Raw genomic sequence first — 13,773 nt, forward strand, 5'->3', positions numbered from 1 at the left:
ATGCATTTTTAAGATTATGTTTTTCAAACAATGTTTTATTGATGCATATTATTTTAAATCTTTTGATTTTGTCATCTTTTCCTTTTGTTGGTGCCAAATTCGTGTGTTTACTTTATCGTTCTCTACATGTTCGCGCCAGCAATGAAAATAAAATGAAATTCATGTTTGTGCAGGAAGAAGTGCTGCTTCAAAAGGAAGACGGCATCCGTGAACGGTCACGTGATGCAGCCTGTAGTCACCGTTCCCACTCCAAACATCACTGACAATGGTGAGTGAGTCTGTGGTCGATTGAGGGAATGTTCCACCTCGGTCTTCCCATGCTGGTCGAGGCATTGCAGGCCTACTATCGCAAGCCTTGAACAAGTTCTGATTTGCAAGTGTCGTTGTCCTTAAATTATTCCATCTGCCGTACTTTGATCAAGCGCACATCTTTAGAGTTTAAATAGAGTCGCTTGATTTTTATATTTGTTTGGTTGCAGGATAATGTGTTTTTTCAATAAATAATCAGGGTAGGCTAGCTCATATACACGCTTAATATCGCAAACTTGCAATCAATATGCACAGCCTAGCCGGTAAGCTGCATTCGGTGTCCTCAATTATGAGTTATTTCAATTGTGTAAGTTTTAGTTATAGCCGATTATTTGTCTCAAATTGACCTTTGGCCAAGGAAACCTTTTGGAATTCAGAAACTTTTATTGCTAAACTCGCTGCACTTGTGCTATACAATCTTATATGACATCATCATATATATATGATGTCATATCTTATCTGACATCATTGACATATTTACATGTTGCAATAATAAAGCGCAGCTGTGGTGCTGTACTTTTATTAGTAACAATTTTGTTTTCATTGTTGCATGTTTCATTCGGTTTGGTTTAAAATACATTTTTCTTGATCGTTTAATCCTAAGATGAGGTGGTTACTATTGAGGGGAGGCTGTCACCTTCGTGAGTTACCCCCTGAAGTAGAGTGAATAGTACAAAATGATAACCGTCGAAACCGAACCTCGACACGAAACGTTCAGCTGACGCCGAGGTCAACGCCTTCACAGCATAAAACGAACACAAATAAATATGTTCCATCATCTTGCACCATCAGACCTAAACAACCGGCTAGCGTGTTGACTGCTCTAACGTTTGTCGTTCCCAGCTTCATTTGATGGTGAAAGTGACGAAGGTCGTATCAACGAAGAATCCCATCCGCCACAATTCACAAACTACCACCTACCAGGTGACGTCATAATGGCCACCTACCTGAACAAACGTAGCAACAAAGACCGACTGTTTGAGAAAGAATTCAAAGTAAGCAGCAAATTTCACTTGTAGAAAATTCGAGTAGTGGAGAAATATTCTTCTTAGTCAACTGAATGTTAAAATTTTGTCGCTTACATTTCAATACTGTGATGCTTTGAAGCACACGTGCTTGAAAATTGCCATTTTCACAATAAAGTTTTTAAATGCTGAGTCAAGAAAGATAAAATCATTTTCGTCACTTTGCACTGCCGCCATATCCGTATAAAATAATGATTTAATGATTGAATTCGCCTTAGGCTCTAGTGCTGATAGATTTGAGATCGATTCCAGGTCGGGTCAAACCGAAGACTTTAAAAACGGTACCGATTGTATTTTTTCTTGCATAACGCATTGAACATAAGTCGGGTAATAATGCGATAAGATTCTAAATCTAATGAACCCTGTCCCTAAAACACCGTAGCAGTGGTTGTAGAGGGACAGTAAATAAAACCATAACATTATTATTCCTTATAGCACATGACTAGGGAACTGTGTACCGAAAGCTAGTGCAATTCGCTATTACCACAGCGAATTCACAGCATCAGGCTAAAACAGGTCGTTAATATCTACATTTGTAAAGTAAGCAACGATCATGCTGCTGAAAGCGAAACTCAATGTATGATCTACTTTTTTGAGAGCTTAATCATGGCAGTTTCGCATACTTGTAGAGGCTTTGAACCACTGAAGCAGGTTCGGTCACCGAGATTGACAGAATGAAGCTTCCGATAGTTGAAGTGTTGTTGCCTGTAAATTATTTTATCCACCAGGTGCCGTTGAATGAAGAGGTGTCCTCTAAAAGGGTTACTCAACCAAACACCCTGAGAGCCGAACCAGCGGCGCTTTATATTGTATTTCTTTGTAAACAAAGTCAAGCGCATAACCAACTGGGCTATCGTGGCAGACGAGGCACTCAAGAATGACCATGTCATACTTCAGTGCCTCATTGTAATACGCGAAACCAGATACATGGTATGGCAGCACTGGACAAAGCTACCCTGACCTGTCTTTCCATCACTTTGTCTAAATTTTGAAATGTTTTATTTAAAAGTCAAGGGGCCTCGAAAAGTAGGCTACAGCCTTACTGATTACTAATAGACGTAAAAATGAAAACAATTAACATTTCAACCCATTTTTATTGTTTAATCTCAGACCAAAGCATGGAAGTTGAAGGTATTGATGGCATTAGTAGCTGACGAGACATCAGCAATAGTCCTAAATGCCTAGGTTGTGGTAGCCTTAGCCCACGTTCTTGGCAGAGACGTTTTCTGTTTCTTTTACATTGATTATATTATTGTAAGCGATTACAGATAAACGTTGAGTAATTGAAACACGTTTCAAAATAGTTAAATAGGTTGCATAAAAGTTGCAAAACTTGCAAAACTTATTGCTACCTAGTAGATTTTTAAACCATCCACAAAAATCTGACTTGTTTCAGGTTACACTTCCGGCTATAATAAAGTCCCAAGGAATCGTCATCACCACGGCTAGGCTGCCGGAGAATACAACCAAAAACCGATACAAGAACATCCTGCCTTGTCAGTCGCTGTTTAGTTTGTTTTCCATGCAATTCATACGCTTTGCTTTGGTTAAAAATTACGTTTGGCAAATCACTTATTGATGTGCTTAAAGATGAATACGAAGATCGGCTATCTCGACTTCCCTTCAGCCAGGTTTCAATATCCAACCACCATAAGTCTAGGATTTGCTAAAAGAAAAACAATAATAAATAGTCACAATGCAAGCGAAACTCAATCTATTACAGTTACAAATCTACCACCATAAATAACAACCCTCATCAATTCATCATGGCCAATGTTTCTTAGCTTTGACAAAAACAGTCGCATACGCTTTTATTTTTTTACTAAACAAGTCAGGGATGCGATGTAGAAACCTTTGAAAAGTGTAACCGTGACTCAGGTCGAGCAAAATTTTTATATTTGATTGTGAGACAATTTGTAACTTGTAGTGAAAGCTTCGGGGCAATAACTAGAGCGATGACAGTTATTGTCTTGCAGGCGAACACTCCCGCGTGAGGCTCTCCAAGATAGAAGGAGTTCCTGGCTCGGATTACATCAACGCTGCTTATATTGATGTGAGCCTCTAAGCCACAATTAATCTGCATTTATTTTGTTGCATCACAAGAATCAAATCTATCATGCGTTTCACATCATCAGCTATGCTTCTGCATAGAAAACTCCTCACATTTATGTGATTCATCACTCACACACCCCTCTCCAGTAGACAGGAGCGTTCTTCCTGGCTGTCAACACAAGGCTGAGTATTCATTAGAACAGCAAGCAATTGCGATTCGCTAACTATGCTAGCCATTATGACCATTTAACCAACTACATGTTTCTCTGCAGCCGATTGTAACGAGGATTGACAAGAACATAAACTTATGGCGTACATTAGATTAGGTTCATCAGTATCAGTTCTCTGTTCAGTTATTGGTTTGCAAACGCAGCAGTTATCATATAATGGTTGGTTCTCATGTGGTCGCGGTAGCCTCACGCTTTGTTATTGCAGGGATATCACCATAGTAACAAGTTCATAGCGGCTCAAGGACCAAAAGCAAATACTGTCATCGACTTCTGGAGGATGATTGTGGAGCAGAGGTGCAGTGTGATTGCCATGGCAACTTTGGTCAAAGAAGGTTACAAGGTGAATGAAACTTGTTGGAATTTGGAATTGGAATTGGATACTGCAAAGCTTTGTCTTTTTGAAGCATTGACATGATAACAGACACTACATCGATTTCTTAAATTGCATGGCTCTTTGCCGGAGGTTCATAGCGTCTTGCGTACTCGCATCTTAATGTAAGGAAACTGAGATTGGAGCAGAAATGTGGAAAACTCGATTGTCACTTCCAGTCAAAATCTGGCCAGATTTTTTCTAAATGTAAACCCACATCCGACCTAAAAGTTCTGCTTGTGTACATTATTCGTTATGATGGTGACGTCACACGTTTTAAAACTGGGGTTTTGCACCTCGACTGGCTACTACACTGAGTAGTACACCTCAATGCATGCAATTTGTTTGAAACAGTTAGTAGTGATACCTCAATGACTCAGCTACTTTTAACAGGTGAAATGCGAGAAATATTGGCCAGACGTGAACGAAACAAAGACCTACGGTGATGTCACAGTGACAGGAAAGAACTTGGTGTCATATGGAGAGTTCCAATGCAGTATCATCAATCTTCAGAGCAATGCTGAGGATGTGAGCATCAAAACCACGCGAATAAGATTTTGCTACAGTTTCATCTTAAAATATCGCTTCCCCTTCCATTGCTTTATTATCTGCCAAGTTTGTACCATGTACACATGAGCTTAGGCCTACATTCAACCGTTTTCAACGGTTGAGTAATTTGATACGATGTTTGAAATTCCAACATTAGTTTCATAAAAACTAGCATGAAAACATAACTAATCATTTTCCATTATGAAGATGATTTGGGCTTGCTAGCAATGAGAGGCCCCAAAATGACATCTTTAAAAACAGTTGGATTTTAAAACATATGCGGTGTTTTTTGCTTCGGTCTTGCTGCAGAAATTTCTGGCGCCTAAAATAATTCTGTGACCAAGTTCAACCCTCAGACCCAACTGCCAACGTTACTCACTATATCATTCCTACGTACGCACTACGTTGCCATTGCAAATATGATGTCACAAAAGTCCAAGCTTTAACAAACGCTTTTATTACCAGGCATCATGGGAAATATTCCACTTCCAGTACTTGAACTGGCCAGATCACGGCATTCCTGGCACAACTTCCACTGTACTGAGGTTTTATGAAGCTGCTTGCAGTGCCCAGCCTAACAGTGCTGGTCCCATGGTCATCCATTGCAGGTAACCTATCCATTCATGGCGACAAATCTTCGAATAATCTAAAGTGTCATCAAATTGCTGAAAGCAATGATTTACCGTACATAAAATTATTGTCACTGACTTTCACAAAATCAATACTTATGGTGGAAGTGTGTATTCCGTGTTGATGCACAATCTGCTGCTGGCGGAAACAACGATAACTGCTAAAGAAAACTTCCAATGTTTTGACAAGTAACTTAGTTTTCTGTCCAATGTAATTATTTGTCTCCAAAAAACTCATTTTCAACACATTGTTCGATGTTGGCAATTAACTTAATTGAGATCGGATTTTGCGCGTCATGTTATTCAAATTCACCCGCCACTAACCTCGATCACACAGCGCCGGAGTTGGACGCACTGGGACATTGATTGCGCTCGGAATCCTCATGGACCAACTCGCTAATGAAGGAGGAGTCAACGTGTTCGAAACCGTTCACAACATGAGGCTGAACAGATGCGACATGGTCCAGAATCTTGTAAGTAACAAAGTTGTTCCCAAAAGAACAACCGTTTGCAACTTCTATAGGCTACTTTATACTTTTATGCATGGGTCACTTTGCAAATTTTGATATTGAAAGTGAAAACTCTGAAAATCAAGAAAAGTTGATTTGATTAAAATAAAAATAAAACAATTCTATCAATGGTCCGAGACCTAAGCATCCTAAGCAGAATGCAAAAGATTTCTTCTGCGATGCGTGCGTGACCATCGATCATGGTAGATGACGTCATTGCTTTTAACAAGAGCATCCCTGGACTTCACAAGCAGGAAGAGCTTGACTAAAGTTCAGAAGACCATTGCCTTGGCGTTGGTTGTTGAAAACAATGCAGGTGTTCTCATGTTTCATAGTATCTTAAGTGCTGTAGCCTTGTAGTTTATGAACATCGTGAACATGAGTTTGAATAACTTTATTCTACGTGTTAATACTTACACGCTATTATCATAACCTTGACAACAACCTATTTACATGGATGTTGTCAAGGTTATAATAAGTTCTTGATTGTACACGTAGGCTACAAGTCGACAATGAAGACAACTGTTGCTATTCTTATTGTCGGGTGTAGAAATGTCGTAATTATCGCAGCAATGCATAGAAACATCAAGTGCTATCATTGGTCAACACTCCTTGTATCTAGACTTACACCTGGGGGGTGTTAATTTGAATTTAGTGGAGAAGAAGCAAAGAAAAACAATCGTCAAGAAAAAATATTAAAGATGAAAGCAGATATCTGATGACTTTGCGAACAAGGTTTAAGCCTCATACCTATAACAGACAAATTATGAAGTGGTGACCTTGCTGTCCATATCGACATCGGTACAGTAAAGAATACAGAGTCGAAGCCATGTCATCCCACCATACCATCTGCCTTGGCATCATCCAGATATCGGGTGAACTTCATTCACCGACGAGTTAGCCACTTGTCAGCAAGCTTATCCTACAAACCACGCACAACGTGTTTAGACCAAACTGGGTAGAAATTCTGTAAAAACAAATGCTGCTGAATAAGTTCTCAATACACTGTATTGTTGTTATTATATTGTTCCTCTCCCCAAATGCCACTTTTTAAAATTTCAACCTACTTTGGCTTCTAAAATCGATTTAAACGAAAACGAAAATGGAGGACTCCCTTCTCGAGTTTCACTCTTGTTAGGATCATCAGTGATGCATCAGTCTTCACTCTTCACTGTCTTGAGACGTGGCCGAAGTGGTCAAGAACGGCATGCTGGACACCGTAGTACAATTTCGACAGAGGTTCGATTCCCACTCAAGTCCGAGACATCCACAATTCAGATTGGAAGTTCGATTCCTCTCAAGACACATGGATATGCACCACTGATGATCCTAAACGAGAGTGTGATTTCTTCCATTTTCGTTCGATCTGGGCATTAATAGCTTTATCACATCTCCTTGATTCTAAAAGTTCTTTCTGTAACAAGTAGGATATGCATTGTTTGCTCTACTAATTGACTAACTTGGTTGAAGCGATTTATTCTAAAAATATAATTAGTATAGGCCTACTTGGAAAACAAATCAATAGTTTTTTTACAAGTCTGAACCTTAAACCATTTGACCAGGTTAACACTCACTCACAATAGCATTTCAAAAAAAAAATTGTAATATAATTTATGTTGTGGAACCGGTTTTCTTCCATTAGGAGTCGTCAGCACAACTGAATCGAAACAAAAACATTACAGTAGCAGGTAAATATCAGCACAACTAGGATATTCCAAAATTTTTTTTTACATATTAAATAAATAAAAGTCACTGAATGTTCAAAACCTTCATTTCTTTGCTTTATTCTTTTTCGTTTCTTTTTTTTCTTCATAGTATTGCTAAATAGGCCAAATGCAGAAAATATTGCAACAATCAAATACGGTAACTTACTAAAACTGTCCGTACACGCAGCAGTAGCAGTTTTTATTTGCCCATTTGAGGACCATTTGAGGAAGTGTCATAGTACCAGATCACATTTTCCAGTTAGTTTTTCTCATTTTTGAGGCCTACTTGGTTTAGAAAACTTGGCTTGAACTATTTAGACCTCTATTAACACATCGTATAGTAATGTTTTTTCATGTTAAAATTTACCTTACTAAATATAGCAAGATGTTGCTAATTTAGGGTCAGTACATATTCATCCACAAGTTGCTTGCGGAGGTATACATGTACAATAGAACCGACGTGGAGGCCTCTGCATTCATTGCCTACGAAGAACAACAACGGAGGTTAGTTGTCACTTGCACAATCAAATATTTCATGAAGATAACGTTTGCTGGCCACCATTGAGCACTTGCTGAGCTATCGGCTACACTTGCGTATACAAGACAATTTTAAAATACCAATTTATATCTTTGTTTTATAAAAGATATGACCCTTCCCTTGGAGTTAGCGGGATGGAGAATCAATTTAATCAGCTTGATAAAGTTCCTCCATCATTTGAAGAGCAAACATCCGCCAGCAAACCTGCCAACAAAGATGGTCACACTGATGCCTCCGTTCTGCCGTGTAGGTTCTTCTATTGACATCATTGGCTACAACAAACTTTGAAATAAGATAAATAGTCAAATTAATATGAAGAAAAGTTCATGTTGTTTAAGAATAAACAAAGAAACAATGACGTCACTTTCTGACTACTTGTAAAGTGACGTCATCCACTTTTAGCTACAGCGATATAATTTCATCATGAAATGATAACAGTAAGAACAGTAAGTGAGGCGTGAGTTTGATGCGAATCTCACCCACTGCTAATTAAATTTCTACGCAGACGACTACAATCTCGCCTTCGTTGGAATGGCGTCGAACGACGTAGAGGTTCCCTTCATCAACGCCTCCAACGTACAGGTGGGTGACGTTGAAGTAGTCTCGGACCAGACACACTTTCGCTCATAGCCCGTATCTAGTTGTGAAGTTGACATAATTGGGTTGTGTCGCAACACCCAAACAATGACGGCGAAGCTTCTCGAATCTTAAAAGCCCCACCTTAAGCAAATCATTCCTTTCCTTTCCAGACTTATTATGCCGAATACTTTATGATCACGGCTCAAAACCCCAAGACATCCAACATCCATCTGTTTTGGAGGTGCATTCTGGACAATGAAATCAATTGTGTGGTCATGATTGAAGGGGTAAGCAACATGTCGCGATGCTTCTGTAAATTACTCCAAGCAACCACACAGAAATGCGTTGACAGGGTTGAAACCACAGCTTTACAAGATCTACCATAAAATCAGCTTTGTCGCTGAAATGTATCACTCTCGTATGACGAGTCAGTTTCAGAAGCAAATAAAACGACGATTCTTCAAACAACACATTTTATAGGGGCAAAACAAAACATTCATAAAAAGAGAAATCGTATCTTTGCAACAACTTTTGGTCGTATTTGTGAATTTAGGCAGATAAACTACACCTGAAATTTAAGCGAGCAATTTTTAAAATACCGTAAGTATTTTAGTAAAACTTTGTAACCGCCTTTTATTCACAGGTAGCCTACTACTCATTTGATATAGATCATGTTGTACTTTTAACCTGTCACATTTTGCATATGAATCAGAAAGAAAAAATGGCGAAATACTGGAGCGAAAGTGGAAAAGCAATCACCTTTCATGACGTCACAGTTCGAACAATCGATGAAACAGATTGCGCGGGCTATATGGAGAGAAACCTTGAAGTTACAAAAGATGGCGAAAAGGTAGGACGTGGGAATTAAAGATTTGAATGATTTATTATGTGGCCTTGCTTGATGTTACCAATGCAGGTACAGTTTGTTTCATAATGGAGAAATTGAGAGTTAATTTTAAATCCATCAATTCATTCAACTCGGCTACAAAGTCTATCTTTTCACTAGGAGAATAATATGTTGGGTAGGTGGGTGTCAGTAAACATTTCGATGATGTGGTGTCCATTGCAGAGGGAGATTGTTTCGGTTAGGTTTCGTATCGTAACTACCATCCAGTAACCTACCTGAATAAACTCATCGTAGTATGATACCGTTGATGTATGTTGTAGTATGATACCAATGATACCGTTGCAAATGCTCGCAATGATGGGTACACCTCGTTCGCGAGTGTATCTGGGTAACTGCGGTACTTGTTTTATTTTTTCAAAGATTGCTATTGCTGCCGTCAGTATCACCTGGCTTACCATTGAAAAGGTAAAAAGGTGCTCGAACTCAGTGCTGGTCCTCGGACAATCGGGCATGTACTTCCACTAGGACTAGAGGATCTAGCAGTAACATAGCCTTGAGGAACGAGAAGATAAGGTTCATACTGTACCATAAGCCTTCGGAACTAATGCGCAGAATAGCCAGGTTATTTCTCTTGGTCGCTTTTACTTCAGCAACTACAGCCCACCCAATTTATTACATGCTGGGCGTAGGTGAGCGGAGTTTATCAGAGACAAGCTTGAGTTGGGGGTCGAACCGGGTTTGTATTATTGGAAAACTAACGCCTTATCCATTGTACCATAATAGTAATAGGGATAACTGAGATAAATTCCTTTTTGTTTCGCTAAGATGAGATTATCAAAATAACAAAATCAATCAATCACTAGAAATTTTTTATTGAATTCTCGAAGTAATTCGGTAAACTTTTGTTATAACTTGACAACACAAATCAAGCTTCTGTCAATTGTCCATTTCCTTCTTCATTTGTGTTTCCTGGACATTAACTTACATTGTGGAGTAGTGGTAAATTTTAGAGATGAAAAATTCATTGGGTTTTGATCATTCTTTGTAGAATTCTCACAAGATCTTGCAGCTGGTGATTAAGAATTGGCCAGATGATAGAGTGCCAGAGTCGTCCTCTGCTCTCCTACAAATTGTTAGCGTCATAGAAAAGCTAACTCCAAACGCTACTGATGTCAGAGGGAAAAAATTCCTGGCTATGGTTCACTGCAGGTGGGTCAGACTGAATGTATCTGGAGCAGTGATGTAACTAGAAAGAACATTTTAAGGGGCAAAAACAACTGTTGGAAGGGAAAACGTTATTCAACATAAACTACAGTAGCATTAAAACGTTGTAATGGTATTAACTCTTTCGCGCCCAGCGATTTTGCACAGTTTGACCGCAAAACCCAGGCATTTTTGCTATTTTTTCTCTAACTTTAACGAGTTGACACGCGTGACACCGATTGTGTATTTTGACGTGAAATATCTCATTGGAAAGATAATTTCAAGTTCTGACTATAAATGTTAGAACCTACTTTCCTAATACAACATATTTGAAGATGCAGTATTTTCAAAATGTGTACTTTTTTAACTTTTTTTTTGTTAAAAATTTTGTGAAAATGAAGCACCTTACAAAAAAAAATACTTCACCTTTTCTGTAGAACCTAAAAAGATTTTTTTTTCAGTGGACTTCCTAATGATATGAAGTGTCAAGGAAAAATCAAACATGCCTTGTTCCTTTAGTACATACTTTTCTTTTAACTGTTGGCTAAAGTAACCACACTTTGTTAAATTTGAGCAAAATCTTTTTAAAAAACACAAGAATATCAATAAAATCAGCATTTTACAAGGGACCAGTAAATTTATAGATATTCTGCTACAAAGACAAAGTTTTATATCACGCATCAAACAGCATCATTTTAAAATGATGCTGGGCGTTTTACGTTAAAACTCAAATCATTTTAAAATGATGCTGGGCGTTTCGAATTAAGCTGCAAATCATTTTAAAATGATGCTGGGCGCGAAAGAGTTAAAACATATTTTTGGCGGCAAAATCAAGTTTTGAGGGAGCGTTTGCCTCTTCAAACGCCCTCATGGCTAGTTCCCTGACGGAAGCTTTGTCTTACTTGCTTCTAAGCTGCCATCGCTTAGTTTTTATAAAAAATATTTGAAAATAAGTACGTAGTTTATACTGTAGACCAGGGGTTCCCAACCTTTTTTGCTGTTCGTACCCCTTTGTCAGGTCAGAGCATTCTTTGTACCCCCAAATTCTGATTGAATTTTTCAGGCATTTATTGCTAAATTAAATTGCTTTTCATAACTCAATCAAATGTTAAACCAATATTTCACACAAAAATGACCAGAAGAAATTAAATGTCACTGATTTTGTTTGTCACTTCTCAGTGAGATATTTGTTGCTGCTTCATTGATAAAATTCGCTCAAACGATGGTTCGATTTTACTCAAGGCAACACGTAAATCATCTTCCAGTTGCAGACCATTTCTGTACGTATTCTTGATATACATACAATAAAACAATACATCATGGTTGAAAAGCCACGTTCACAGTAATAAGGTGTTGAGAAGAGAATTACTGTCATGGCTTTCATAGCAAGACTTGGGAAAGATTCATGGCAAAACACCCAAAAATCTAACTTTGATTTTTCAAATAGCAGTTTCAAGTTTTCGCAGCTTTTCATTTCGATGATGTTCTCCTTCAAATTAACCTCATCCGACATTTTTGTTAAATCAAAAAGAAATGGATTTATAATTCAATGCTGTAAATAATTCAATTCACCAGCAAAAAAGTAACTATCGAAAGAATAAACCAGCATCTTTAAATGGGAAATAATTTCGTTTTCGACATTTGGCAGCAAAGAGTTATTTGCAATTTGATCTAGACAAGGAAAATTAGGTAGGTTTTCATTTTCATTTTCAGCAGCAGCAAGTAAAAAAACACATTTTTATGAGACTATGAGGCTTCTTAGTCTACTAAATAACAACAACTCTTTGTAATAATTGTTTTTTTTTTTTCAAATCAAAGGCGGTAGTGGCATAATATCATCTACAATATTCCAAAATAAAACTGTACTGTAAAATCTGTTTGAAAAGCTGCTCTGTGGCACAATGATCTTCGTACCCCTTAACGTTTAATCTCGTATCCCCAAGGAGTACGAAAACCCTCGGTTGGGAACCCCTGCTGTAGACAGAAATAGCGTTTTACCCAAATACATTGGATAAAGAATGTGTTAGTATTTACTAACAAAAATATCTTGGTCATGCCGATAGTACGGTATGTTTGACTCTGAAGTAACTGTTGCTTATTGCCTTGTGTAGAGACGGGTCGAACCAAGCCGGTACATTGTGCGCGGTTTATAATCTCATAGAACGAGTGAAGAATGAAAACATGGTGGATGTCTTCAGATCAGTGAAGGATCTTCGTGATATGCGCCCGAAAGCGGTCGGCCACTTGAGGCAGTACGAGTTGTGCTACAGCCTGGTCAGGGAGTTCCTTGAATCGTTCGACTTGTATGGAAACTTCAAGTGAACTTGTTCATAAATTTAAGCAGCCTTGGTGTGGGACATCTCTTGATTATTGAGGTGATAAACGAACAATAGAAGTTATTCCAAAATAAAACGTTATCACTAAACTTTTCATCAAAATCTTCTTTTGAATTCCCAAATGATCCGTCCAAAAGGATGCGCAGTGTAATAAAATACTCAAAAAAGTAAAGAGTATCACACTAAATTGGCAAATTCAAGTTTGGTAGAGCTTTCGCCACACATGTGTGGTTTCATCGGTATACCATCTCATTCGAATAGAATATTCTATTATAGATATATCATATTTTTATTCATAATCTTATTCTATTTGAATAAGATTATATACTGATGAAGTCACACTTGTGTGGCGAAAGGTCTGTAATAAACTTGATTTACCAATTGAGTGTGGTACCCTCTACATTTGTTAGTAGCCTACAGTATAAGTTATCTTCAAAGCTTCCAGCTTGTACATAAGGACCAACATTTTGTTGTTTTGCATAGAAAACTCTTGGAATGCTTTTCTAATTCAATGTTTAAAGCATTGAAAAGAACAAGTCGTGTTTAAGATCACATTCTCAGTGAACAGACTCATCCCTTTTGTGGCACGATATTTTCATCACTGTTGGCACATATCGCTTTTACTTTGTAGATATCAGTGACTGCCAATGTCTTTCCCATGGCCACCTGGAGATGCGGCCTGATCTGTCACATTTTGCAGATTTTAGTTACAGCTACTGCTAGTGCTTGACTGAAATTTTTTGAGATGTTTTTACTTTTTGTGGTTTCCTAATGACAAAAAACTTTTTTGTTGCCATGGGGAAGCAGTAGCAAATGAGAAAAAGTAAGTTGAAAAACGCAAAATCAGACTGTTATTGAAAATTTACAGTCTGACTAAAATCTTCGAATTCA

The 13,773-nt window shown here is 38.0% G+C and overlaps 1 protein-coding gene across 1 annotated transcript in view; it reads left to right on the top strand.

Annotated features, from left to right (window-relative positions):
- LOC145780709 (uncharacterized) overlaps window positions 1–13,003 on the top strand; it is an 80,800-nt gene extending 67,797 nt beyond the window's left edge. Inside the window, exons 31-45 of the mRNA XM_082592329.1 lie at window positions 174–268; window positions 1,153–1,304; window positions 2,731–2,830; window positions 3,311–3,387; window positions 3,822–3,956; window positions 4,380–4,514; window positions 5,001–5,143; window positions 5,502–5,637; window positions 7,780–7,883; window positions 8,024–8,163; window positions 8,423–8,499; window positions 8,667–8,783; window positions 9,209–9,346; window positions 10,392–10,552; window positions 12,658–13,003. Of these exons, the coding sequence (XP_082448455.1) occupies window positions 174–268; window positions 1,153–1,304; window positions 2,731–2,830; window positions 3,311–3,387; window positions 3,822–3,956; window positions 4,380–4,514; window positions 5,001–5,143; window positions 5,502–5,637; window positions 7,780–7,883; window positions 8,024–8,163; window positions 8,423–8,499; window positions 8,667–8,783; window positions 9,209–9,346; window positions 10,392–10,552; window positions 12,658–12,868 (1,921 nt within the window). The 3' untranslated portion in view covers window positions 12,869–13,003. The remainder of the gene's footprint in view (window positions 1–173; window positions 269–1,152; window positions 1,305–2,730; window positions 2,831–3,310; window positions 3,388–3,821; window positions 3,957–4,379; window positions 4,515–5,000; window positions 5,144–5,501; window positions 5,638–7,779; window positions 7,884–8,023; window positions 8,164–8,422; window positions 8,500–8,666; window positions 8,784–9,208; window positions 9,347–10,391; window positions 10,553–12,657) is intronic.
- The last annotated feature ends 770 nt before the right edge of the window (window positions 13,004–13,773 follow it).

Source organism: Aplidium turbinatum, chromosome 12, assembly GCF_918807975.1.
Source record: "Aplidium turbinatum chromosome 12, kaAplTurb1.1, whole genome shotgun sequence".
Lineage (NCBI taxonomy): Eukaryota > Metazoa > Chordata > Ascidiacea > Aplousobranchia > Polyclinidae > Aplidium > Aplidium turbinatum.